Source organism: Myotis yumanensis, unplaced genomic scaffold (genome assembly GCF_028538775.1).
Source record: "Myotis yumanensis isolate MYYU_CA2020_CCGP unplaced genomic scaffold, mMyoYum1.0.hap1 SCAF_18, whole genome shotgun sequence".
Classification (NCBI taxonomy): domain Eukaryota; kingdom Metazoa; phylum Chordata; class Mammalia; order Chiroptera; family Vespertilionidae; genus Myotis; species Myotis yumanensis.
Window position 1 is genome coordinate 23,616,977 of NW_027223769.1, and position 27,963 is coordinate 23,644,939.

Consider the following 27,963-nt stretch of genomic DNA (forward strand, 5'->3'; position numbering starts at 1 on the left):
CCCATCACCAATGATGCCGCCCGTAGCCAGATCAACAAGGACAACCAAACCCCCGACTTGAGGACAGCTGAAACCTCTTGACTGAAGAGGCCAGCAACCTCCTAAGGAACGGGGGCTCCTTGTGCGCTTCATCCACTATGTTTATAGCTATGCTTGTTGTCATTGCTTGCCAGTCTTCTTCCGAGTCTTAAACAGCCCAATCTGACAGGTGGCCGCTGATTTGCATGCGCTATCATTTAAAAAATAAAAAAGGGGGAATTTGCCGGAAAAAAAAAAAAAGAATGATACTGCTTTCAATATGCATATATAAGGTTTTGTGTGAATATGTTTTCCTTTTTCTTGGTTATATACCCAGGAGAGGAATTTCTGGATCATATAGTCACCCTCTATGTGTAAACTTTTGAGGAACTGCTAGACTTTTCCACAGTGGCTGCACCATTTTACATTCCCATCAGCCATGTATGAGAGTTCCAATTTCTCCACATTCTCATCAACACTTGTTATTATCTATTTTTGATTATAGCCCTCCTAGTGGATGGGAAGTGGTATCTCATTCTGGGTTTGATTTGCATTTCTCTAATGATTAATGATGTTGAACATTTTTTCTTGTGCTTATTGGCTATTTGTATATCTTCTTTGGAGAAATGTCTATTCAAATCCTGTGACTTTTTTTTGATCCTCACCTAAGATTTTTTCCATTGATTTTTTTTTTTTAGAGAGAGTGGAGGGGGGAGGGGGAAACGGAGAGACAGAGAGAGAGAGAGGTGAGAGAGACACATTGATTGGTTACCTCCCACACATGCCCTCACAGGGGGCCAGAGATTGAGCCTGCAGCTGATGTATATGCCCTTGACCAGGAATCAAACCCAAGACCCTCCAATCTGAGGGCTGATGCTCTAACCACTGAGCGACTGGCCTATTTTTAAATTGGGTTACTTATCTTTTCATTGTTGTTGTAAGAATTATCTGTATATCAGATACAACTCTCTTATCAGATATATGATGTGCAAATGCTTTCTCCAATTCCGTAGGTTGTCTTCACTTTCTTGATGTCCTTTCAAGCACAATTTTTGAAACTTTGATGAATTCCAATTTATCTGTTTCTTTTTTTGTTTGTTTGTGCTTTTGGTGTTGTATCTAAAAAACTGCTATTTAATCCAAGGTCAGAGAGATTTATGATATGGTTCCTTGTAAAATTTTTTTCTTAAGCTTTTACATTTAGGTCTCTGGCCCATTTAAATTTTTTTTATATTGTGTGAAGGAGTCCAAGTTAATATCTTTTTGCATGTGGATGGATATCCAGTTGTCCCATATTTAAAAAGTTTTTGTAGATGCTTTATTTATTTTTTGTATTTTAATTTTTTCAGCTTTATCGAGATGAAACTGACATATAACACTGTGTAAGTTTACCGTGTAGCTGTTAATTTGATACACTTATATATTGCAAAATGCTTACAACCATAGCATTAGCTAACACTCCCACCACTTCACATAATTACCATTCTTTTTTGTGGTGAGAACATTTAAGATCTACTCTTAGCAACTTTCAAGTGTATAACACGGTATTATTAACTATAATCACCACACTGTATGTTAGGTGCTCAGAACTTATTCAGCTTCAACTGGAGTCTGGCACTCAGGGAGGACGCGGGAGGAGGCAGAGGGCTGACGGAGGACCTGGGCCATCACTTTGGCCTCTCTCTGGCCGTCATGACTTCCTCCCCAGACCAGGGAGAGGATGGCGACACACCGGCGTGAAACAGGCACGATGTGGGGACTGGGAATGGAGCTTGGCTGTGCGAGGGGATACAGCTCCCAGGAGGATCAGCCCGAAGCACAAACAGGAACCACCCAGAGCACTGGGCGCGAGCCACAGAGGGGCTCCCGGGGTGACTTCATTAGGTGCCGTGGCCAGGCAGGAGCAGTGCAACCTTTTCCCAGGAGCTATCTTTTTGCTGAACTCAGGCTTCCCTTACATCTTCGCCCGGTGCTTCTGGGCACGTGGTGGGAACTGGAAAGGCAGCTGTGCATTACTTTGGAAGGATTTCTCATCAGGAGTCACACCTTCAGACTACTGTCCTCTCTCCTCAGAACCACCTAGACCCGCGGTCAGCAAACCGCGGCTCGAGAGCCACATGCGGCTCTTTGGCCCCTTGAGTGTGGCTCTTCCACAAAATACCATGTGCGGGCCCGCACGTATAGTGCGATTGAAACTTCGTGGCCCATGCGCAGAAGTCGGTATTTTGTGGAAGAGCCACACTCAAGGGGCCAGGGAGCCGCATGTGGCTCGTGAGCCGCAGTTTTCCGACCACTGACCTAGACAGCTCTGATGCCCCGTGTAGGGCCGCGTGAGAAGCCCAGTTCAAGCGTGGGCCTCGCTGAGCTTGTTTGCAGTGTGTTGTTCTGGGTTCCTGCCCGGAATAGCCTGGCCCGGGAGATCCTGGGTGACTCTGGGATGGCAAACAGTCTCTGCTCCCTGGCCCAGCGGGGCTGTTTGCAGAATCAAGTGTCACATTCTTACAGATCGTGTTACCCCAGGCCCAGCTGGAGTTGATCTCTGAGGAGGTGGCTGTAGGTACAGCTGTTGAGGCAGCCCAGCTGCCTCTGGGCCCCTCCTCCTGTCCCCACACTGAGGCTATGAATTGGGCTGCCGGGTGGTGGCCTGGCTTGGAGGCTAGGCCGCCCTCACGCTCACTGGAGGTGGGTGTGACACGCTCACTGGGTGCTTGTTTGTGAGTCCCTGTCCCCTTCTTGCTCCTGGATGTGCACTCCCATCCCACCCCATTTCTAGGCCTAGTGCCATTTAGGCTCCGAAGCATTCCGAAGGACAAAGGGACCGACACAGACAAAAGCCATGAAGAAATCCTCCCCAACTGGGCCACAGTCTCCATTCCCCGGGGGCAGGGTGTCTTGGGCAGGCACTGGGGAGAGGGGCCCGCTGTTCTGGCCTCCAAGGGGCAGTGGGAAGCATTGGGCATGGTATTTAGGAGGTCAGCTTGGGAGTCCATCAGACCTGAGTTCAGGTCAGATGTTCACTCTTCCACTAACTGGCTGTGCAACCATGGCCAAGTCGAAGCCTCAGTTTCCTCATCTGTAGATTCGGGGCAACAAGAACCCCTATTAAATGAGACAAAACATGTAATGTCCTGGGCCTGGAGCCTGCCACATGGTCCAATAAGTAGGGGCAGCTATTCGCAAACATGCCATAACCCAGATACTGAACATTCCCGCTGAGTCTCAGGGCGAATGACTGAGGGCTGGAGGAGAGTCCGGAGTGTCTCTGAGCGGGGAGACTTCAGAACTGGGAGGTAGGGAGTCTGCAAGGAGGAGAGGGGCTCACCTGTAAGCCTAATCACATTCAGGGAGGGAGACCTGCTACCTCGCGCTAACAGGCTGATCACAGATGGCAGGAGAGAAAGCATGGGGCTGCTCTGGCCACATTCCCAGGCCTCCTAGCCACAGCTCCCCCAGGGCCAAGTCCCTAAATCCAGGCTGCAAGATGGCCCTGGGGCTGCGGCCCTTGGTGGGAGGTGGGGGCAGAGCCCTATCACCAAGAAGCCGGCAGGGACTCGCCTTCTCACAGTGCAGTGGTTGCCAGGAGAGCCTGTGGGGCTCAGCCTCCCACCACTCAGACTACAAAGCGCAGGGCCGCCACCTTCCCTGAGCCCTGGCTGGCGGGAGGCCAGAGTGTGGGGGAGCTTTGGGGGAGCCGTCTGGGCCTGGCCTGCTTGGGCCTCCAGCTCCGGGATGGGGCCTGTTGCCCTTCAGGCTCCCACATGCCAGAGGGGCTCTGGTCAGGGCCACTGCCCTTGAGGGCAGAAGCCTCTGCAGGAGCGAGCAGGAGCCCCTAAAGCTCAGGAGATCCCATCCCAACTGCAGACATGTCTGGGCAGGCAGGCCTGGGGGCGGGGGTGAGGAACACCTTCTGGGTGGGCTGGTCAAGGCTGGGCCCGTCGCAGTGCTCACCACGGGGCGGGGTGTGGGCCTCATCTCCCAGCCTCGGCCTCCCACCGGCCCAGTGGCCACTTTTCCCACCTCCCTGGCCCTCAGGCCCTGTTGGCTGGAGGTGGAACTAAGAGCATAAGAGCATCGCAGGCAGGGCTGCAGGCACAGGAGGAGGAGATGGGGTGGAAGAAAACAGACCCACTCCAGGCTCCCACAGGGCATGGCAGGCCTCTCTCCTCTGAACTCAGGCCCGCCCGCTCTAGTCCCTGTGGGACCTCATAGGGCCTCCCTCCACGGCCACTTCCCCACTTCTGGCTCTTGCCCTCCGCACACTCTCCCCTGCGCTGAGGCTCTGCTGAGGACGAAGAGGCTTTTACTCAGGTGACGAGGACGGCGCCGTCTTCTGGGCCCAGAGGTGACGAGCAGCTGTCTGGCTCGGGCGCAGGAAGAGGGGAAAGAGAACAACCTGCCTACGGGTCTTAGGAGCGAGGTGCCCTTCGGGGGGCTGAGGGGTTTCATTCCCTAATCCTGCCAAGGACCAGGCCTGCAGCCAAATGCCGCTCGCCTGGCCTTTCTGGTTTGGAGCAGGCTCTGGCAGGAAGCGCACGTGACCGCCGCTGGCCCAGGGGCAGACAGATGCTGTCGGGAGCACTCGGTACACAAAACCAGGCCGGTGGGGTGGGCGGCCAGGGAGCCAGGCCCGCAGATGTTGCTAAGTGAAACCTGATGTGGCGACATGAGAATCTGCACAACGGCTCACAAACAACCTTCCCTGGGATGTTTTGGATTGAGTTTTGTGGCTATGACGTGAAGGAGCCTCACATGTCAGGATAAAAATAGCTCTGGCCTCAATACACAACGCGAGTTACAGTTCAACAAAACCAGATGGGAAAACATTAGCTGCCCAGCCCAGGCCCAGCAGGGTCCTGCTCCACTCTCACCCTTCTGTCTCTCTCCCCCTGGCCCCTCCAGTGGGAATGGATCCCCTGCCCTGAGAATGCGGGGAAGGGCCAGGGGACCCAGAGGAGACCCAGGTCCTGTCACTAACTGGCAGGGCAGTCGCAGGAAGTGACACCTTCTCCAGGGTGGCGGTTCCTGTCTGTGAGCCTCACAGGGAGAAGGAGCTTAACGGTTCCTGGCACAGGAAGTGCTCGGAGGAGGGGGCTGTGGGATTGGGAGGCTGGTTTGGAATCAAGGGGGTCAAGTGGGGAGGGGCTGGCTTCCCTGGGAGAGAGGGAGGCCAAGGGCTCTTGTGAAACAGGGTCTCGGGGGTTGTGGAGCCTGTGGAATCCGGGGGCGAGCCTGGCTGAGGTCAGGGAGCCTTCTGCCCCGGGCAACCACCCAAATCCAGGAGGTTTCCAGCTGCCTGGTTCAGAGCGAGAGATAAGCTAATGGGCCCCAGCGGGGTCCGAGAGGAACCAGAAGCCGATATGGCAGTGGAGAGGGCTGCACCAGGGGAGAGCTGCAGGGCTGTTGGACCAAGCAGCTGGGGCCACGGGCGGTGCTGGAGAGAGGGAAGGGGGAAGGGCAGCAATGGGCCTGGGTAGGAGGGGGCCGGGCTCTCCATCTGGTGGCCAGTAAAGGCCTGGGCAGTGGTGCTAGGTGAGCCTCAGACCCAGCTCTGGTGGCCCCGTTATAACGGCTCTGAAAGACGGCACTGACTGATGCGGGGTTCAGAGGTGAGTACCACAGACCCCTGCGGGCTGAGCTGGCGCTTCTCTAACTGTGGGGGGCACACAAGGCACCTGTGATCCTGATAAAATGCGATTCTGAGTCTAGGGTGGGCCCAAGTGTCCCCATTGCTGATGACCTTCCAGGCGACGCCGAGGCTGCACAGCCTGCACCTTGAGAAACCAGGGTCTAAGAGGTCACGGCCAGGAGGGAAACAGATGTGGCCCCCCGCACCATGCACAGAGCGACGGGTGGGAGGGCAGAGGCGGGAGGGGTCTGGCCCCGGTTCTCCTGAAAGCCCCACAGAGGAGAGCACCTGAGCTCCCATAACAAGGACCGAAGCAGAGGCGGCACTCACACGTATCTTAGCGCCTTCCACGCAAGAGCGCACCGAGCCCCCAACCACCCATTGCCCAAGTAACGGAGGAGGGAGAGGTGGCACTGAGGCAGGACACTTGCCCTAGGTCGCAGGGGGTGGGGTACAGATAGACTGTGAACCTAGATCTTCCCACCCCAGTGCCTGAACACAGTGTGTGGGAAGAAGGGCTTGTAAGGCCCTTGGGGGCTGGGACCCCGTCTGGTGTGGCTGCAGGAGACGGAGGAAGAAGTGCAAGAGGTCACCTGAGGCCAGAATGGAGTCCTGAAGTCACTGCGAAGAGGGCCACCCCCCCGAACTGTCAGATTGAGGGGTATTGTGATCCCATACCCATAGGAGACCGCCGGCCTGGCTACCACTGCTCGGCTCCTCCCTTGGGCGGTGGAAGAGTCCAGTGCTGGGCAAGGTTGGGGCTCATGGGGGCTCCTGTGCTGAGTGTGGGGTGAAGAGAGCAGGCCCTCAGGCTAGGCCCTGGGTCAGCACCCCTGCCCAGTAGCGGCGGTCTCTCTCAGCGAGGTCTGAGCTAGCTCCCCTCGAGGTGCAGGAGCCAGCACGTGGGGAGCGCTCAGAACAGCGCCTGGTCCTCACGGGAGCTCCACATATTACAGTCACAGTTGTTATTGGGAAAAACGCCCAGGGATTGCTTTCTAGGTTTTTTCTAGAACTTCTTTCTGCTTTTGGCCACACCAGCCTGGGCTTATAAGGAACAAAACTGAATCAGAACATTCCATTTTTGTCCATGTTCTTAGAGCTGGGGTCATACTCCACCTTGGACCAGAGAGCCCTGATGTAAGCAGTTTCATCCCACCAAGAATGGGCCCGTGGCCAGGGGGAAGGACAGGGAAAACTGGGTTTTAGGGGTAAACATCAGTTCTGGGTTGACCTCTGGCCCCGGATTGCCACACTGCTGCTGTGCTTGGCAGGCGGCTCCGCTCCGCAGCTGGGATGTCCAAGCCCCAAGCCGGCCAGGAGGACGGTCCCAGAGCCGCCTGTTCCTGCCGTGCCTTCTGTGCAGGCTCAGGGTCAGGCCCTGGGTTGGCTTGAGGGGGCTCAGCATCTCCTCTTCCCAGAGCCTGCACAGCCTTGGCTGGCGTCCCCCCCGAGTAGAGATAGGCAGAGAAGGCACAGAAGTTGCCAAGTCACAGGAGACCAAGGTTGTTTTGTTTCATGTCACCAAATCAGTCTAGGGAGACAGGGAAACAGTGTCCCTCCACTGGCTCCTTCCTGACTGCACCCGAGAAGGCCCTCTTCCCAGCCGGGGCCTCTGCAAAGGTCAGGAATGAAGGGGGCGTGCGAGAAGTGACACCACGGCCTCAGCCCCACAGCTCCGCACGGGAGGGAGATGTTTACACTGGGACGGGTGGGAGGAAAATCCCGAGTGGGCAGCTCTGCCTTGCGGCCCTGGGGACCGCTGCTGCACATTTAGGCCAACACAGCGCCACCCAGGCGTGGGATGGGCCCCGCTTCCCCACCACTGCGCTCAATCTGCACCATTTGAGTTTCTGGACCCAACACACAGGCGGGCCATTCGATTCCCCAGGAACACCACTGACTTCATCTTTGCTAGGTTCCCTGCCTCCTTGGCTTTCCAGAAAGTTCCTTTATGGGGTGGGATGATCTACCCTAAAGGGACGAAGCACTGCAGTCTGCGAGTTCTCAGGGCTGTGCCCTGGAGAGCCAGAGGAAAGCAGAATCCAAACAGGAGAGGGTCTGGCCCTGGGGCCACTGTCCCCGTGCTCAGTCAGATGGGAGCAGAATGACCCCCTTGCTCGCGTGCCTTAAACGCACCGCCACAAAGAGCAGCCTGCAGAGGGACGAGTGCTTTCCGACCCAACAGCCGCCCACAACGAGCGCCTGCTGCGCGCCCTCCCTAAGGTGGCTGTGGCCCGGCTCTGGCTTCCCATGCTCTTCTATTACTGCTGTGAACTTGACCTTTTAAAATCATGGACCCCTGCCGTAACCGGTTTGGCTCAGTGGATAGAGCGTCGGCCTATGAACTGAAAGGTCCCAGGTTCGATTCCGGTCAAGGGCATGTACCTTGGTTGCGGGCACATCCCCAGTAGGGGGTGTGCAGGAGGCAGCTGATGGATGTTTCTCTCTCATCGATGTTTCTGACTCTCTATCTCCCTTCCTCTCTGTAGAAAATCAGTAAAATATATTTAAAAAATAAAATAAAATCACAGACCCATTTGAAAATCTCGTGCCAGCTGTGGACGCACATGCAGGGATGGTCCCCCTCCTAGAAGTGCACATGAGTCTCAGGCTGAGAGCGTGTGGCCCTCGGTGCTGTGAGCACTCGAAGCAAGAAGCACTGTTGGCTGCAGCACTTCCTTGGTGTTCTTCCCAGGATGGAATTACTTCCCGTCTGGCACACTTGGTTTGTCTATGCATCCGGGTGAGTCCCTGGCTGATGTGAGCCAGTCCTACAGCCTTGATGAGACTACTGCCTGAGACTCGTCAGTGGCCGGCCCATCTTGGTGGGGACAGGAGCTGGGGTTGAGCGCTTTGCCATCCAAGTGCCCCCAGCCCTTGTTCCCTAGCGGCTGGAAGGGCTTGCTCTCACAGGGCCTCTCCTCCGGTTCCCTGGGTCAGGCCCTATGGCTCCAGAGCGACCTGGGCCGCTCACAGCCATTTTTCTGGCCCATCCCTCCACCAGCAAGTAAGCATTTCAGTCATGATGAGCTCTGTGAGCAGATCCTGGGGTTCAGGCCGGTGTGCAGGGCTCCGGTGGCACTTCTCTGTGCCAGGGAGGAAGAGAAAAGCCACCTGTAGGTGGAGCACAGTCATGGGAGGACAAGGTGTCCATCCTGCCTGGGGGTGTGCTGCCTCAGCTTTTCGCTTCTCCCACTAGGGAGAGCGGATGCTCGACAAGGGGGATGAGGCTGGCCTGGGCCCTGCGGTGCTTTCTCCTGGTAGTCAGGTATCACTGCCACCCTGTCCCCACCCCCCAAGGCCCGCCCTCTCCAAGGAGGAGCCTGCTGCTCCTTGCCCTCTCATGGAGGGCCCTACCCCCACGCTCAACCTGTGGCATTCCTGCTGCGGTCCTGGGGACTTCAGGTTGACCCTCAAGTGTTGACTTGGGGACACAGGATGAAGAGCGGAGTCCTAGGCTGTGGGACAGAGGGTGGGAACCTCAGCACGGGCCCCGAGTCAGGATGTGGGTGCCTCCCTGACTATGGCCTCTGACTGCCCAGAGGAAACCCGCTCGTTGGCAAGGAAACCCCTGCATCCTGGGGAAACAAGAAGGAAGCTGGGCTATCATAGCCCCTCACTCCTTCCTTACGTTAGCAGGAATAGCTGGGACTTGGGACCAGCTGCAGGCGGAGCGTGTGCAGCGGTGGCGGCCTAGAGCCTGGGGTCCTATGGACACCCTGCTGCAAGGGCAGGGGTGGGGCTTGACGCCGAGTGTCACCGGGAGACCCTTTCATGCACGGCCTCTGTGATGACCTCGCAGCCCGGCACAGGCAGGCCTGCAGGTGCTCTAGGTGTCCTCGGGCCCAGCCTGGTGGGGCTGCAGGAGGGGAGCTGCCGCTGATGGGCCCCAAATGTATTTGACACTTGTCTTCTGCATCGGAGGAGGGACTGTCTAGGACCTGGTGCCTGGTGGCAAGAGCCACTCAGGGGACAGAGACACCAAGGCAAACACCCAAGGCCCGCTGAGTGCTTTCCCACTGACTTGCACCCCTGGGCATGTTCCAGGACGGTGTCGTTGGAGGGAACTGGTGTCTGCCTGGGAGGGAGGTGCTGGGAGTAGCCCTGGCCTGGGAGAAGGGCCACCTGACGTCTGGAAGGAGCTCCAAGGGGGAGCACCAGGAACGCCACGCCACCTTCATGGCCAAGCACTCCCGGAAACATGCTGTTTGAATTATACTGTCTCTTGCCTGGGCTGCCTGCCATGTTGAGAGCTATTTTTAGCCTCTCAGGGAGGAAGGAAATGGCTGCCTAGTCTCCCACCTGTGAGCCCCGACTCCAAAGCCCCTTGGTTCCTGACCAGGGAGACGCCGCCCCAGGGAGAGGCGATCGGCTGACTCAGATGGTTTTACATTAAGCCAATGGCTCAACGGGTGAAAGGGGCAGGAAGGTGAGGAAAAGGGACTAAGCGTCTCTCACAGGGGCTGGAGTGTGAGCCAGGAGGCGGCAGCATGGCCAGGTCCACCTGCCTCCTGGACAATGGCCGTCACTGACCCTCACATCCTGGCAGAACTCCAAGGCTCGAGAGGGACAGCCCCGAGGATGGCCCCAGTCCAGGATGAGACCGAGCACCAGTGTTCCTAGTGTCCCCAAGGCTGGAAGCATCAGGGCAAGACTTACTGGGAGTGGTCAGCAGGCCGGCCCTGCCAGGGGTGGGCACCTGAAGTTTGGAGTAGCTGGCCTGGAGGTCAGGGCCGTCGAGGGGGCCTGGGTCCTCTGTCTGGCCTGCAGGGGAGGAAGCGATTTCTGCCAACACCTCCAGATCCTTCAGGATAACCTGGGGAGAAAAGCAGAGGATGAGAGACAAGGACCTCCACAGGCAGCTGTGGCTGGAGACAGCCTCCTCCAGGAGGCGGAGAGGGGTCTGCAGAGGGCAACAGGCTGGTGAGAGTGGCCAAGACTATGGCTGTAACGGTGCCCAAAACGTTCTACAAGGCCTGAACTGAAGGGAACACAGGCAGTGGACAGGAGCGACTGGAGGAAGGAAGCTGGGATCTGAGGCCTGGAAGTCAGCTTTCCCATGACCACTCCTCTCTGGTCCCTGGTATGGGGACGAGAGGGGACCCCAGGGGATGCGGGACTCAGGCACCAGGGCAGCCTGTGCAATACACATCTCAGGGCTCCTGGGCTGCCTATGCCCGACGATGACCCAGCAGTGCTCTCATGGCCACACTCCTGGGGGTGGCAGCCATGGCCCAGCCAGCATCAGGTCACAGGACAAATCCTTCTGCAGAGGCGACACCAGGCCCTGGCAGATCCCAGAGGACCCTGCACATTTGGGGTGTGACTCTGGGCTCCAGGACGGAAGACTTCCTAATGTGTTCAGTTCTCACTGCCTCTGCAGCGCTCATACACAGAAGCTAGTGGAGCAAGGCCCCTGAACCTGACCCTGCCTGCCACGCTCTTCCAAGGAAGGCACAGAGGTGAGAGTAGAGAACAGTCCCCACTGTGCGCTCAAGTCAGGGCTGTGTCACATGGTCCCCCGGGGCTGCACTACAATCCAGAGGTCTCTGGACCAGTGGAAATGACACAGGGCTCTGGGCGGGCCCGGGTACCACGGGCGGCCAGGCCAGCCGGGGGAATGTGGTGACTACAGTCAAGGTCAAGCTGCTCTAGGCTCTCTGTGGGATGATGAAAACGTCCACACGTGAGACTGTGGTGCTGGTTATACAACCTTATCAATGTACTAAATAAAAAAATACTAGATAAGTGAAACCACTGAACCCTGTATTTTAAAAGGGAGAATTTTATCCCAAAAGAAAAAAAAAAGCCACTAACCTCTCCAAGTTTGAAAGCAGTTCCCGTTTCACAGCAATTAATGTGCCAGCACCCCATCCTCCCCTGCCCCCGCGGTCACTTTTCCCAGGGTCCTCTCTGCAGCCTGCTGTGCAGTTGAGCCCCGTACCCGCTGGCCCATTCTGGCCCCCAGTGTTCTCCCAGCAGCCTGGTGTGTTCGGCACAAAACCTTCCTGAGAGACAGTAACTTCACTCCCCGCCCTGCCGCACGCCAGCCTCACCAGGTGGGACATGGCATCCCAGCTGTCCCTCCCCTGTGTGCTGTGCTGGGTGTTGGGGCTGCAGGTGAGTCAGACCCGCCCCAGCCCAGGGCCTGCAGGCAGCCTGTACCCCTGCCCTTCTGCACATTTGGACGTCTGACTGTTGGGCCTGCAGAGAACGCCTCTGCGCTGGCTGAGAAGTGTGGCTGCTAAGCAGTCCAGACGGACGGCAGGAGCAAGGGCTGCTTGGCGCCCAGGCCGAGAGCCGGGGTCGGATTAGGTCCAGAAGCAGCAAGGCACAGGCCTCTGCTGCCATCGAGGGAGGCTCCCAGGGGGCTTTCTGCTCCAACAGTGGCAGGAAGGACGCAGAGGGTGAGATGTGGGAACAGACAGCAGAGCAGTGAGTGCGGCGCTGAGCGACAGAGCAGCCCGAGCCCCACCTCGCAGGATGTGCACTCAGATGCTCGACTGTCCAAGCAAGTCGCTGTGTCAACGTCAGGGAGGAGAAAGGAGACCAGGGAGTCCGGGTGGGGGAGTGACTTGTCCAAAATCAAACAGTGAGGCAAGAAGCAGGCCAAGTGTGCCTCAAAGAGTGAAACGCAGGGTTACTCCCAACGGGGCTGAAAACATGTCCACACACAAGCTTCCATAGGAACGCTCACGGAGCAGCACCCACCACAGCCGGAAAGCGGAAACCACCCAACCGTCCCTCGACTGATACCCCGATATCCACGCCAGGGAACGCTATCTGGCGATATTGAGGAATGAAGTTCTGATACACCCCCAACACGGATGAACCTCAAAAACTTCTGCTAAGTGAGAGAAGCCAGATGTGCAAGTCACATCCTGTAGATGATTCCATTTATGTGAAATGTCCAGAACAGGCGAATCCACAGAGACAGAAAGGAGATTAGACGTTGCCAGAGGCTGGAGGAGGGAGACACAGGGAGCGACTGCTAATGGGTACAGGGTTCCTTTTTGGGGTGGTGAACATGTTCTAGAATTAGATAGTGGTGATGGTTGCACAACTTCATTGGCAAAGTATACTCATGCAGTGTACAATGCTGGGCTGCATACTTTAAAAGGGTGATTTTATGGTATGTGGATTCTATCTCAAAAAACACCCCAAGTCAAAATCCCAAATAGACACCCTGATTCCCAATCCAGTGGTACTTGTTGAGTAATCTGCTCTTGCTGTGCCCATGTATTGAGGGGGGAACCCTCACTGACCGCCATGATCTCACACCTGGTTCAGACTCACAGGAGGGCCGAGGGGGTCGAGGGGCAACCTCTGTGTCCTTATATTTCCTGGCACCTGCCAGCCCCACTGCACCCCTCATGCCGCTCACTCCTCGGAGCCTCAGGCTCCGCTTCTCAGGCCATCGGTGCAGGTGCACAGGGCACTCAGCCTCCAGGCAGCAAACTCAGCTGTCAAATGCAGCAAGTGAGCAAGTCCTGGTGTAGGGATGGGGCTGGGACAGTGGGGCACACATGAAGGCTGCAGACCTCACTTCCCCACCAGAGGATCTGCATTGTGTGTCTCTGTACCACCTCCTCCTGCCCCACTGGGGAGTGCAGCCAGCAACGCTGCATATTTTACACTGTGAATTCTCTTATTTTAGGAAGTTTAACACCAAATGGCAAATGAATGCAAATTACACTTCAATTGCACAATTAAAGCCAGAAATGTTATCTACAGGTTCCTGCAACAATCCCAGCCACTCCCTTGTGCTTACATATCAAAAAATTTATCTCTGGTCCCCAGACAGCCCAGCTTGGGGCCACACCACATGTAGTGGTGACACACACACACACACACACACACACACACACACACTGCCCTTTCAGTCCCCCAGCCTCATACAGGCAAGGAGGGGAAGGAGCTGTCAAACGGAGGGCAAGGAGTGCCTTGAGGAGGGGAGCTGGGTGCCACTCTGGGACTGCAGGGTGGCTCTCTGACAGCCAGGATCACTGGCCCTCCCCCAGCTGACTGGCAAACCCCACTCAGCCCAGGGGCTGAACTCGATGCCTCAGACCCACACTTCTGAGGCCAAGGCCAAGGCTCTGCCTCAGCAGCCAGGAGGCCCCTAGGGAGGGAAGGCCTTGGGAGGCGATGCCAACAGGGGCCCTGGGACTGGGCAACAGACGGACAACCCTCCAGCTAGATGTGGTTGAGTCTGTGTGTCCAGCCAGGGATTTGGTGCTCCACCCCCTGCGGACCCCGCAGGAAGCTCTAGGACAAGGACAGGGTGACCCTCAGCAGCCATGCTTACGAGGCACCTGCTTACGGCCTGGGAGAAAGGCCCTGGGCTATAGACGGCTGCTCCGCTTCCAGAAACCAAGCTGGCCCTCCTTCCCGAGCAGCGGCTGGGCCCATGCCTGCCTGGCCTGTAATCCTGGCTCCGAGAACGGGAAAGGCTCAAGCAGGAGGAAGCCACGCCAATTAGTATGCGCTACACAGCTTTTTGCAAAATGAATATAAAACACTTGTGCTTTCTTTTTGTGTGAGTGAAAGAAGTGGGGTGGGGGAGGGGGAAGAGGGAGGGAGGAAGGTTACAAGAAAGCAATATTCTGCAGGAACAGGAGCGCCTGCCATTACCATGGCAACAGGCGGGGGCTGGGGGCTGGGGAAGGCACATCAGCTGGTCCCTCATCCTGGAGGGGAGTGAAAGGGTCAGTGGCAACTGGGTGTGCAAAACATCTGACAAAGCAACTCTGAGGGGAAGGCCGCGGGGGAGGTGGTGAGGGGTTCATACCCGCTAGGGCTTGGGGAGCAAAAACGAGGGAGCCAGGGCATTCCCGGGAAAGCCCTTCCTTGTAGGAGGTGACCTGACGCCAGCAAAGGGCACCTTCCAGTGAGAGAGGGGTCGTCTGGATGGGGCCCCTGCAGGCTGTCACCTGCTGCGTCCAGCATGCCAGGGACAGTCTCTGGGACGGTGGCTGTTTCCTTTCCTTCTCTTAATGGTCCGCCCAGGCACTCCCTGTCCCAGCACCTCGTCCACAGACCAGCCCGGAAAACCCCTCGTGGTGGGAGGTCCCTTCTCCGTCCCCTAGGTGCTGCCTGCTCCTTCACTATGTAGGAACGGCTGGAGACCTAGAGTGGGCACGGCCAGGTCCCTAGGCTGGGAGGCCCATCCTCGCCTCTCACGAGGTCTCCTGACCATGAAGCCCCAGACCGAGGCATCGGCAGATGCTGGATAAATACCTGCTGACCTGCAGTGCCAGGCAGGAGGTGGAAGATGTTCTGCCAAGGGGATGGTCGGAGAGGCAGCCCACTTCACGCTACTCACTTATCTCTAAGAAACTTCTGTCTAAAGTTTGGCTATGCCACTGGCCAGCTGATATGCCCCAGATGTCCCCTGGCTCAGCCTTCCAGCCCTGTGAGGAGCGAAGGAAATCCCCAAGCCGGGCCCTCTTCAGTCCCGGCCAGGAGGAAGCTGCGACAGTGCTTCCAAGGGACACACCAGGTGCTGGCAGGAGAGGTGGGTTCAGGCTAAACTGATGCTTCTTCCCAGAGCAGTGGGCGCAGAGCCTGAGATCTGGGTCAGGCTGGGCCGCTCCTGAATCTTGGAAGCGGAGCCGGGAGTAAGGGCAGAGGCACGGAAGCTGTGGGGCCTCTAATTCCTTCCTCTCTGTCTCTTCTTTTTCATTTTTAATAAACTGAAATCCTTCCCTAGTCCTGTGCCATATATGCAAAAATATGCAAAAGGCCTGCACCTAAATCTTACTGCTAAGTTCTACTAACAGTAGATAACAGTGTGGGTTCTGGCAGCTTAAAACATTCCAGCTGCCATCCCGGAGGGTAGAGAAGAGAAAGGCAGGCCTGGGGCAAGACAACTTGGAGATGTTTCCTGACCCCCAACTCCCCTTCCCTCCCACCCCCAGGGTCTCCTTCCTGCTGATGCCAATCACTGCTCCCAGGGTTATGGTTCTCTCCAGAGCCAGGCAGGGATGGGGAAGGGCCCGCTGTGCCCGGGGCAGCACCAGAGCAGCGCAGGCACCGCTACGGCTCGGTTACCAGGCGATGAGCCGAGGGGCCAGCTGTCTCCAGGGCATCGGTCCATGGCAACCAGGAGAACAGCACAGCTCCCTGGTGTCCTGCCTGCCTCCAGGTCTCTGCTTAACACCAGGCACTTGCTCCACGGAGCCCCGGCCGGCCAAGAAGGCAGGCTCTTCTCTGGCCCAGCTTCTTGTCTGCTCGGCATGGCCAGATCCCACCAGGAGGGCCCAGGGGAGCGGGGCAGGCCGAGTGGGGTCAGCTTCCCACCCTCCCCACCTCCTAGTTGTTCACTTTCTCATAAATGTCTGTGAGTGCCTGCGAGGTGCTGGACACAGCCTGTCTGTCCCCAGAGTGAGAGGAGGCTAAGAGAGTGCACAGGGGACTTCCGACACATGCGCAGGAAGAGTGGGGGTGTGCGTGACAAACACCGTTGCATGGAGCATCTGAGCTGAGCTTTTGACAAGCTACTTTACTTCTCTGAGCCCCAGTCTCCTCTTGGGTAAAGTGGGGAACACAACAGAGATGAACCAGGACCACGCATATTCAGTGAAGCCCAGCACAGGGGCTGCTATGGAGGAAGCGAGCGTTGGGGGGTGGCTCTTCCTGTGAGCAGTGGGGAGACGCCCTCATCTCAGCCACTCTGGGCTCTTTGAGCTGCCAGCAGGACGCTGTCAGGGAAATTCAGCTGACTCAGCTGTGGCCATCTCCAGAGGGGAAAACAACTGACTACATCTTGGGAGAAATTTTGGTTTCTGAAGATGCCACAAACACTGAGTAGGGCGCAGGGTGGAAGCAGGGTCTGGCCTGGTCGCCCTGAGGCCTGTGGAGGGAGGGCATCAGGGCTGAGAGCAGGGGCAGGGCCCGCAGTTCCCCAGTAGGATCCTAACGCTGGTCCCTCCTGGCGGTTCCCCACCGAGATGTGCATGGGAACCACCGGGAGCCTGTGGAAAGTGCCAGCGCCCAGCAGCAGGCCCACCTGAAGGAAGTCAGGAGGTCTGGGCTGAGGCCCGAGCAGCTGGATTTTCAAAAGCTCCAGGGACTCTGCCGGCAGCCCTGGTTGGGTGGCTCCCCTATGGGGCGTCTGCCCAGCTCCCCTTCATGGACTCGCTCTTGTGCCGATGGGAGAGAAGCCTCTCTTCCCAGCCTTCTCAGTCCCCTCTGTTCATCAGGAGCCGGGGCCGGGCACCAGGCTCCCCCAGCACAACCCACTTCCGCCAGTTGCTGTGCTGGCTCTGGTCCTTACTTGCTCATCGCTGGAAGGAATCCAGACAGAATAACACTAAAACACAGCCGGCACACAAACCCACCGCCCCCGGAGTGGATGCTGCCAGGCCAACTGCAATGATTGTGGGGGCCCCTTTCCTCGAGGGTGGCTGAGGTGGGGCACCGAAAACGCAAAGTGCAGACACACGGAAGAAAAGAGCGAGCAGAGGCCCTCTCGCCAGGCAGTTACCCTGCTGGTCTCTCCTCCCTGCCAAGGGCTCTTTCCAGAAGACCAAGTCCTCCTAGGACCCCTAGCGGTGACTGCCAGTGCCTCTCTGCTGGCTGTGGGGGCCTGGTGTCTCTGGGGCCTGTGACTGGGGTCTCATTCTCTTCCTTGCCACAGGGACAGAGTGGGACCCCAGTCCCACAGGCAGCCACAGGGAGAACTGAGTGACAAGAGCTCCGTGTCTCTGGCAGGACCCCGGGGGGTGCAGCAGCAACGGGTCCATGCCTCTCTTGTTTGGGGTTTGGGATGGCCCTGTTGGGCCCAACTCGTTCCCCACCTTGGTGGGCGGGGGGGAGGGGGCACGCACTGGCAAGAGGAACCGAGTTCTGGGCCCTGACATCTACCCTCGGCTCTCTGGGCGGGCATCTGACCCAGTCATGCCATCTGACGGGAAAGAAATCTTCGGAATTGAGGGGTTGTTTTGGTTTGTTCTGGAGAGTGGATGGAATGAAAATGGGAGTGGGATAAAAACCGAGGCAAGGATATGAGAAGGAAAACAAGCCCCATTCTTCCGGAAGACTGTCCACTTTTGAGCAGGCCGCATTAGTATTCCGGGGAGCGGGGTCAGGACCACACAGAGTTGGAGCTGGATGGGACTGACACAATCCAGTCCAACTGAATTTTAGGGAAGAAAACTGAGGTGAGGAGATGCCATGGACTTGCTGGTCCACAGAGCGGGGCAGCGTGGACCAGAGGCCCGCCCTCCTGTTCTCCACGGGTGCTTCCCACACCGCCCCTCCGAGTCCCGGCCACTGGCCCACTCCTGGATGGGACCGGTGGGAGCTGGGGGCCCTGGGTCAGCGCATAGCCCGGGGCAGCCTCCGGGCAGGTCACAGTCAACTGCTCAGAGAGAAGGTGCGACCAGACTGTCGCTCTGTCAAGGACAAAGTGAGACCCGCACAGTGGGAGGGGCGGCCTGGATAAAGCAGTGCCCCCACCCGCTGGGCCACGGCTCTGCAGTGAGGGCACACCCTGCGTGGGGTTTTAGATGTTCTGGAATCAGACAGACACGACTGCCAATTCTGGCTCCTGGCGGTGTGACCTTGGCAAGCTCCCTCCTCACGCCTGCATTTCCTTTATGTCACACTGGGGGAAATTAAACCCACTCCAGGACTGCCGCAGGCTCGTTAAGACACTGGATGCAATGCCCCCGAACAGCACAGCCACCTCATAAACTTGGGTTTTCGCCCTCTGCTTGTCTCAGTCTCCTCCCACGGACACGTGGGGTCCCACCACGGTACCCACCATGGTTCCCGAACGGAGCCAGCAGTGGGGGTGCTGGGCGGGCTGTCATCGGCTCTCAAAGCTGCCCTCCAGTGCAGGGGCCTCGAATGAAGTGGGAGCCCTCATTTCTGGGGCGGACACGGAGGGATGGCCGAGTTCCAACAGCAGCCCTCCCTCGGGGACAGGAGAGCGCAGCCCAGTCACCCGGAACCTGAGCCAGGAGAGGAACGTGTGGGGACTCAGGGCCTTCCCTGCCTTCCTCACAACGCAGCGCTCAGGTTTGGGGCCTCTCCCGGTGGGAGCCCACGCAGGAGTCCCTGCTGTCACTCACTAAATCCCCTTAGCGAGAGATGAGTCCCTGGGCCCAGCTGACCAACACAGCAGACCGAAGTGACAGGGCTCCTTAGGAGAAGGGAAGTCAAGGGACATGATGGGACCACAGGGCTCTGCTCCCCGAGACAGAGAGCCAAAAGCAGCGCCCCAGTCTGCCCTGGGGGCTGTGCCCAGCTGCCAGTCAGGGTGGCAGAGTGAGCAGTGTTGTCACAGCACAGTGCAAGCCACCCTGCTGGCCACCTGTGTCTCTGTTGGGCCCTGGGGAGCTTTCCTGTTTTGAGAAGGTTTGAGAAGCTCTTCAGTTCCACTCCACTTCTCCCGGGACCTGGACCATGAAAACAGATGAAGTCCTTTCCCGCTCTCCCAAAGCCGTCCTCAAATCCAGCCCTGCCTATTCCCTGCAGCCCCTCCTCGGGTAAGGTGAGTGCCTGAGCAGAGTGGGTTAATGGGCTGAGTTTTACACCGAAGAGCAGAGCTGATGGCCTCTCTTCTCTTAGGATTCAGCCAGGGCTGAATGCAATGTTCCATGGGGCTGAGGACAGGGAAGGCCCCAGGCCCGCCCTGGACAGGCCACATCACTCTTGCTGAGGTGTACATAGTACTTTTGTTAGGTGCCTTAAATCACTCTTTAGCCCTAGCCCTCACCCAGCCTCCTAAGCCATGGCTGCACCCCAGCCTCCTAAGTCATGGCTGTACCCAGCCTCCTAAGTCATGGCTGTACCCAGCCTCCTAAGTCATGGCTGCACCCAGCATTCTAAGTTATGGCTGCACCCCAGCCTCCTAAGTCATAGCTGCACCCCGGCCTTCTAAGTCATGGCTGTACCCAGCCTCCTAAGTCATGGCTGTACCCCGGCCTCCTAAGTCATGGCTGCACCCCGGCCTTCTAAGTCATGGCTGCACCCCGGCTTCCTAAGTCATGGCTGCACCCCGGCTTCCTAAGTCATGGCTGCACCCAGCCTTCTAAGTCATGGCTGCACCCCGGCTTCCTAAGTTATGGCTGCACCCCGGCTTCCTAAGTCATGGCTGCACCCCGGCTTCCTAAGTTATGGCTGCACCCCGGCTTCCTAAGTCATGGCTGCACCCCGGCCTTCTAAGTCATGGCTGCACCCCGGCCTCCTAAGTCATGGCTGCACCCCGGCCTTCTAAGTCATGCCTGCACCCCGGCCTCTTAAGTCATGGCTGCACCCCGGCCTTCTAAGTCATGGCTGCACCCTGGCCTCCTAAGTCATGGCTGTACCCAGCTTCCTAAGCCATGGCTGCACCCCAGCCTCCTAAGCCATAGCTGAACCCCGGCCTTCTAAGCCATGGCTGCACCTACCCTCCTAAGTCATGGCTGCACCCCGGCCTCCTAAGTCATGGCTGCACCCCGGCTTCCTAAGTCATGGCTGCACCCCGGCTTCCTAAGTCATGGCTGCACCCCGGCCTTCTAAGTCATGGCTGCACCCCGGCCTCCTAAGTCATGGCTGCACCCTGGCCTTCTAAGTCATGGCTGCACCCCGGCCTTCTAAGTCATGGCTGCACCCCGGCCTCCTAAGTCATGGCTGTACCCAGCTTCCTAAGCCATGGCTGCACCCCAGCCTCCTAAGCCATAGCTGAACCCCGGCCTTCTAAGCCATGGCTGCACCTACCCTCCTAAGCCATGGCTGCACCCCAGCCTCCTAAGCCATAGCTGAACCCCGGCCTTCTAAGCCATGGCTGCACCTACCCTCCTAAGCCATGGCTGCACCCCAGCCTCCTAAGCCATAGCTGAACCCCGGCCTTCTAAGCCATGGCTGCACCTACCCTCCTAAGTCATGGCTGCACCCCAGCCTTGCTCTCCTGCAGTTAGCAGGTTCCTGAGCTGGAAACTCTAGCACTGCCACAAATAATGCCCTCACAATCCTACCCTCCAAATTTCCAGACAGGTGGTTCTCATTCTTCTTTCTGCTTCTATACCAGTCACATAAGCTATAAACCCCCATCAGCAATTCTCTTCATGGTTACTCTGAAACTAGGAAGAGAAAGAGGACTTCTTCTAGGCTGGAGACATCTGCTGCAGGTGTTGAGGACAACCCAGTTCTGAGGTGCTGGGCAAAGTCTGGGGAGGTGTGCCCTCTGGATCTCAATGGAATTGGAAGGTTTTGCTTCTGAGGAAGAGTGTGGCAGCGAGAGGCCCTGATGCGGGTGCTCCGCCAGTGCCGTCATTCCCCCGCCTTCCCCTAGACGAGCAGCAGCCGGGAGCCTTCCCACCTGCGATGCTGCAAACACAACCTGCTGACAACGGGGTCCTGCTCCTGCCCAGGCAGGCAGCTCCACCTCAGGGTGCGGGGGCTGGGGAGAAGGTTGAAAAGGGGAGAAGGGCACCAGTTCTGCTGCCCACTGTTTTGCCTTTGCTTTTTCTAAGATTTGGAGATGGATGATCTGCCCGGGGCCTGTGTGGTCCTGAAGACCGGCAGGGACACAGGACAGAGACCAGCTTCTGCCCGGCTTTTGTTGCTGAAGCCAAGGCAGGCAGGATCTGGGGCAACACGGAGCCCACCTTCCTGAGTTCAGTGTCCCTGCCGCTGGGCCCTTTCACAGAAATCATTACCAGCACCAGAGCGGCCAACGTTTACCGCTTGTTTACACGTGCAGGGCCTGCGCCGAGCCTTTTACACTCATGAGCTAATTTGGGAGGTGGTTCTACTATTACTCTTGGTTTTCGAATAAGGAAACTGGGCTTGGAGAGGTTAGGTCACTTGCTCAAGGCCAACCAACGAAGTGGCAGAGCCGGGGACAGGACTCTGGGACCTCTAGACCCCACAGCCCTGCTCTCACCACCAGGCGGCACTGTCACTGGAGAAAATATTACCAGAAAGGGATGCCACTCAAAATCACAAAAAAAAATATGAAATACCAATAGTAAACTTCATACTGAGTAAGACCTACAAAAAAGACCCTAAAACTTTACTAGACAACTTACGTAAACGGGATGAGCCCTGCTCCGGGTTAGGAGAGTTCATCACAGTAAAAAGCCCAATTCCCCAACTTCTCCCTAAAGAACTTGTAATGACAGACAGGCTGTTCCGATGGCCCAGGATCTGGGCAGGAGCTTTCACTATCCCTTTATTGGCTTATTTTTTGTTCATTCCCACCCGAGGATATTTTTCCACTGATTTTTTTTAGAGAGAGTGGAAAAGGGGGAGAGACAGAGAGGAGAGAAACACTGATGTGAGAGAGACACAATGATTAGTTGCCGCCCACACGAGCCCTGACCTTGGTTGGGGATGGACATGCCTGCAACCGAGATGCGTGCCCTTGACAGGAATGGAACCCAGGACCCTTCAGTCCACAGGCCGATGCTCTAACCACTGAGCCAAAGCAGCTAGGGCTCCCCATTCCTTTAAACAATGGCCTATGAGGCAAGTGTAGACATCATTAATCCCATCTATCAAATCAGGGGGGTTGGACTCCCTGCCCGAGGTCCCTGGAAAGAAGGGGTGGGAGCTAGGATTCAAGTTCAGGTCTGGAGGCCAACTGCCTAGACACTACATTCAGTCAGAGGCAACCAGACAGACCCCCTCCAGGTCTCCCCTAAGACTGAGATAAAAAAAAAAAAGTGCTACATTTTTGTTTGTTTAAAATAGTCTTTGTTTTTAGAGTAGTGTTAGGTGCACAGCCATACTGAACGGGAGGCAGAGGTTTCCCACATACACCTGCCCCTGCATAGCCTCTCCCATTATCACCATCCCCCACCACATTGGTTATAACTGATTAACCTACACTGATGCCATCATTGCCCCCCAAATCCATAGTTTACATTAGGACTCCTCCTCGTGTACGTTCTGTGGGTGTGGACAAATGTAGAATGGCAAGCACCCACCGTTACACCTTGAGGATTTTAAATGAGGGGTGGGAGATTGCTGTGCTAGGGAGTGGGTGGGGGTGAGGAGCGACCGGAGACCCCTCCTGGGCCAGCCACACCATCAGGAACATGGGCAGGACCCGTCCTCTGGGGCTCACGGGCAGAGCTCACTCAGGTAGCTCAGGCTCGGGAGGCAGCCAACAACCGCATCTTCCCGGCAGGGGAAGGAGGGGCCCCCCCACCAGCGTCCAGCAGGAAGCTCTGAGCATGTGCCCTGCATTCCACGCTGTTGAATCAGGGCGCACTTGGCTCTTTAGCTAATGGGAGGATTTCTATTCTGGTGCTAAGAATATCAATTTGACTCCTTCAAATTCTTTCTGATGAAAGGGAATTTCAGACAAAGTCTGCAAGGAGCAGGCGGTACTGAGCAAACAGACACTTATCCTGAACAACGGGAAAGCAGAGACAACTGAGGATGTCAGAAGGCTGTGTACTACTGAGCTGGCACCGGGACAGAACGGAGGACCAGTAGCAGACAAGACATACCCGCGGGGCCAGGTGCTGGCGGGACTATGGAACCTGGTGGAGGGCAGAGCTAGGTCTCTGCAGCCCCGCCCCTCCCTGAGCCCAGCTCTTGCATCATTAACACCTGCTTACGCCCTGTCTCCTGAGGCCAGCCACTCTCACCAAGGGCAAGAAGCACATGCGTTAATCACAATCATACTGGGAGAGAAAAACATCTACAACAAGATGGTGAATCTAATGCCTCCAGTATACAAAGAGCATCTAGAAATCAATAAGAAAAGTGGACAAAGGGTCTGGGGGCTAAAGGGAGACCTTTCTCAGAATACACGCCCCTTAACACCCCAAACAGAACTCCTCTCAAGAACTTGTAGAACAAGAGGAAGTGGAAAGAAATGAGGAGGATACAATTAGACACGAGCGCCCCATCTCCCCAGCTGGTTCTGATGGGGGCAGCTAGGGCCACATGTGGTGACACACAGGCATGGTATTTATGTGACTAAGGGAATGGGCTTTGGTTCTGAGTGTGCTCCACCGCTTCCCAGCTGTGTGCAGGCGTGCAAGCTACTTAACCTCCCCAGGCCTTCGTTTTCTGAACTGCAAAAAGGACTCTCCCACAGAATTGCTGAGGCCTCTCTCAATACTCTGAGTGAAGGGTGTAGCAGTCCCTGCAGAGTAATGGCTTCAGACAGTAAGCTGCTATTAGGAATCATCCAAGATGTGGGAAAAGCTGTGCCTCGAGGCCCTGGGCTGGACGAAGGACCTCGCAGGGACTGTTGTGTCCGTTCGACTCCAAGAGTCTTAAATAGGAACTCGACCCCCCCCCCCCCCCCCCCCCCCCCAGCCCCACGCTGGTATGGCTGTGGTCTGATTTGACTTAATGAATGACCTTCGGGGTCTTGAACCCCAGGGAGCTCTGAGTTGATATCAGGGCTGTTCTAGATATCCCAGGAGAAGGGGGACATTGTCTTGTTCATGGCTGGCTGTCCATTGCCAGGTACCCAGTAAGCCCTCAAAGTTGCCAAAGAGACTGGGCAGGGGACGCTTAGGAATGTGATTCTGGTGAAGAAGCAGGATGTGGCAGAATCAGGACTCACCACTGTTTACCGAGGTCCCAACCAGTCCCTAGAGCAGCGGTTCTCAACCTGTGGGTCGCGACCCCTTTGGGGGCCGAACGACCCTTTCACAGGGGTCGCCTAAGACCATCGGAAAACACATATATAATTACATATGGTTTTTGTGATGAATCACTATGCTTTCATTATGTTCAATTTGTAACAATGAAATGGGGGGTCACCACAACATGAGGAACTGTATTAAAGGGTCTCGGCATTAGGAAGGTTGAGAACCACTGCCCTAGAGGGAAAGCAGGGACTCACCTCACCCCACCCCACCCCACCCCCACAACTGTCCCCAAGAGCAGCTGCAATCCTAGCCGCACCGAGACCCACATGATGTGTCCCAAAGCTCTGACAACATTTGGAGCTTCAGCAAATGGAGTTTCCACAGCCGAGACCTGAACAGAGCTGTTTAATGGACTGCATCTCCTCCCGCTCCCTCTAAACGCTCACGCACACAAAACCAACCGCAAGCAGAGAGCTGGATGGGATTAAACAACTCCATTTAAAAGACTGAAAACTCAGCTGCTTCCAGTGAGATCCTAGGGAAGGAACCAATCAGCCAAGCTCTTCTCTCCCTTTCTGTATTGAAATGAGGGCTGTGACTGTGCAGTGAGTCACTGTCAATTCAGGCAGAACGGGGCCAAGTCCACCTGGGCTCGCACTGCAGTGGGTGGTGGGGGAAAGGGAGAGAGGGTGTGTGTGCACACGTGTGTGGCTGCTTGAATGTGTGTGTGTATGTGGGGGGCAGGCAGGAGGGGTCAAGGGCAGATTCCCAGACCATCTGCTTCGGATTTTTCTGGAAAGGTAGAGTACCTTAGACAGCGGTCGCCAACCTTTCGGACCGCACGGACCACCGGCTGGCGACCGCTGCCTGAGAGGACCTAGCGGCAGACACCTGCTTGTCTGCATCTCCTTTCAGCTCAGGTTTAGGCTGAGGACAGCTGCCCTGGTACAGGGCCCCACACAAGCCTGGTACCAGCCCAGGGAGGTCCAAGGTGGCTTACTCCACAGAAGCTGTAAGCCACGTCCCTCTTTCCCCTGCCCTCCAGCCTTGTCCACTCCCACGTTCCCAGTGGGCACTGTGGGAGCCTGCAGTCAGGGACCCACGGCCTCCTGGAGGACAACAGCTGCCTGGGCCCACAGCTGCCCAGGGCCTGGAGGAAGGAAGCAGGGGTGCGAAGGCGCAGCAGCCAGCATCTGACCTGCAGCCTGGAGCTGGCATGGGTAGAGACGGGATGCCACCCTGGCAAGTGGCAATGCCCAGCTGCAAATCATGCCCCTGAAAAAGGACTCACCTACCCTAACTCCCCAGAACAGAATGCTGCGAGAATGGTGTGGGGGAAGGGGTGTGGCTGGAGGAGCCCTGAGATGGCAGAAGGACCCAGAGCCCAGCCTCCCCTGCCCCCGCCAGCTTCCCACTGGGGGTTACTCTGCTGCCTGGACTCTGGGCCAGCCTCTCCCCTTTGCACCAGCAGCTCTTGGTGAACCCAACAAAGCAAAGCAGAAGGATCCAGCTTCAAACTTGAGGTCAAAACAGAGCCCAGCTGCAATGAATATCACGACTAGCACTCAGAGTGCTCAGTGTGTGCGCAGCCTGGCACCGAGGCATGTTCTGAGAAGTATTTCATTCTCACCACCCATGTGCTCTTACTACCCCACTGAACATGGGAGAAGAGACGCAGGGTCGAGACGTGACTTGCTCAAGTGCAGGCAATGAAGCAAGGCCAGACCTAGCACTCGGCGCCTGACCCACAGTCATGCTCCCCATTGTCACTCTCCATTGCCTTCCTGGGCCAGCAAGTTCCCTGTGCAGACTGGTTTCCTCGGTGTCCACAGAGGAGGAGTCCTATTCTCAAAGCCAAGGGCAGCAAACACAGCTTTCCCTCTGCCTGGTGCATCTTACCAGGTATGAGAACAGGGCACTTTCTGGGTGTTCATTTAAGAGAACAAAATAAGCACCTCTCTCAGCTTCAAGATCCCCCGTCATTCAAAGGGACGGCCAGCAGCCACGTCACAGGGGAGGGTGTGTGGACTTACCTCGTCGGATTCATCCGACAGCGTCTGCAGGAGGATGGGGAAGAGGCTGTCTGTGTGCCGGAACATCTGCGGAGCAGAGAGCAGGGCACCATGAGCTCTCCCTTGCTCCAGGCCCTGGCTCAGCTCGGACAGGGTCCCCTGCATGGACCACCTTCCCCACCCCCGACACTGAAGGTTCCTCAAGCACCTGTCACCCCCTGCTTGTCAGGGTTTCTCCAGAGCTGCAATGACCCAAACCCGGCCACGCAGGGGCAGGCCCTCGAGACCAAGGTGGACCCGGAAAGCGCCCCGGGCTGGAGGGACCTCGGGGCCCACGAGGCTGGGGCTCACCTTGCGGGGCGTCTTGATGTAGAGGTGGTAAAGCCACTTGAGGACGGCGATCCGGGTCATCATGCCGATGGCCATGTCGCTGAGGTGGCAGTTCAGCACCTGCACAATCCCGTCGAGGTGGAGGGTGACCGGGGCCCTCTCCGCGCTGGGGGTGAGACGGAGGAGTTGAGGCCACGGCAGCCTCCCCAGCGAGCCCGGCACCACCACACCCTGCACACTCAGAACCACGTCCTGCCTGCTCCCTGGGCATAGAGCGCATACAGCACACACCGCCACCGGGCCTTCTCTCTCCCTCCTGGGAACCACACAGGGAGGAAGAGGGCCAGGCTACTGGGGCCCACCCACTCCCCCTTTTCTTGACCAGCACTAGCCTGGCGGTGACGGTAGGAAACCTCTCCAGTGTCACTGAGCTGGGCCCCCGCAGACCTCAGGGCTGGAGGCCGGGGAGCACCCTCAGCACGTTCAGTCCAGACCCTCTGTGGTAAGTAAAACCACCGTGTCCACAAAGCCCAGGAAAAGGCCCGATGACAGCCCTTAGCCCCACAGCGCCTTCCCAAGGCACCTGGGGAACATTTCTCAAGGGAGAACAGGGACTGTGGCTTTTGTCTGTCGTCCCCCAGGGCACTCAGCACAGGGCAGCCTGAGTGAGAAGCCTTGCGTTGCCCTGAAGCTGTGACATTCCCGTTAGCCGGAAGTCAGCCTTGGCCTGAGAAACGCAGCTGGGCAGACCCTGCTTTGCTTCAGAGGGACACAGACTCTGGCCTTACTGGCAGAAGCCCTGCTGGTCTCCAGGCAGGGAGTCCCGCTGGGCAGCCGAGAAGGCTGGTGCTGCTGGGACATGGGCCAGAGGCCAGAGTTTTCGGGGATGGGGCTGGCGTGGGCAGGAAACCCGAGGCTGCGAGGGAGGGGCTGCTCTCCCACCGAGGCGTTACACTGCACTCGTCCACGGGTGCCTCGAAGGGGTGACAGGGCCCTTTCCCGAGGACCAGGCCGGCCTCAGTTCCCGCCGTACAGAATGGCCTCCCGTGGTATTTCCAGGCGGCTCAATTATTCATTGGCACCAGGAGCTCCAGGCCTGTGCTTCCCTAACTCGCCTGCAGCTTCTCTGAAGCGCATTTGATGTGAATTCCTAAAGGGCACGGCTCTGAGCTGTGTAAGTGCTAAACGGAACTGCTACTTAATATGGTTTGATGATTCCCCATAGCGCTCGCTTCGGGGGCTACACTGGGCACTTCCATCCTCTGGCAGCAAAAGGCCTGAGCCTCTGGCCAGGGCTGCCACTGAGATTTCCCCGGGAGCCCCGAGGTGGGAAGTTCCTGGGGTCTCCCGAGGACACCCAGCATCTAGGTCCTTGGTGGCCTTAGACCAGCGGTTCTCAACCTGTGGGCCGCGACCCCTTTGGCGG

At 57.2% G+C, this 27,963-nt stretch overlaps 1 protein-coding gene across 2 annotated transcripts in view; it reads right to left on the bottom strand.

The window, feature by feature from the left end:
- The window catches only part of VAC14 (VAC14 component of PIKFYVE complex), a 97,722-nt gene that overhangs the window by 39,238 nt on the left and 30,521 nt on the right, over positions 1-27,963 (bottom strand). For both annotated transcript variants that reach the window (XM_070398562.1, XM_070398564.1), the window contains exons 11-13: positions 26,559-26,703; positions 26,229-26,294; positions 10,304-10,460 (exon numbers count right to left, since the gene is read on the bottom strand). In XM_070398562.1, the coding sequence (XP_070254663.1) occupies positions 10,304-10,460; positions 26,229-26,294; positions 26,559-26,703 (368 nt within the window). The remainder of the gene's footprint in view (positions 1-10,303; positions 10,461-26,228; positions 26,295-26,558; positions 26,704-27,963) is intronic.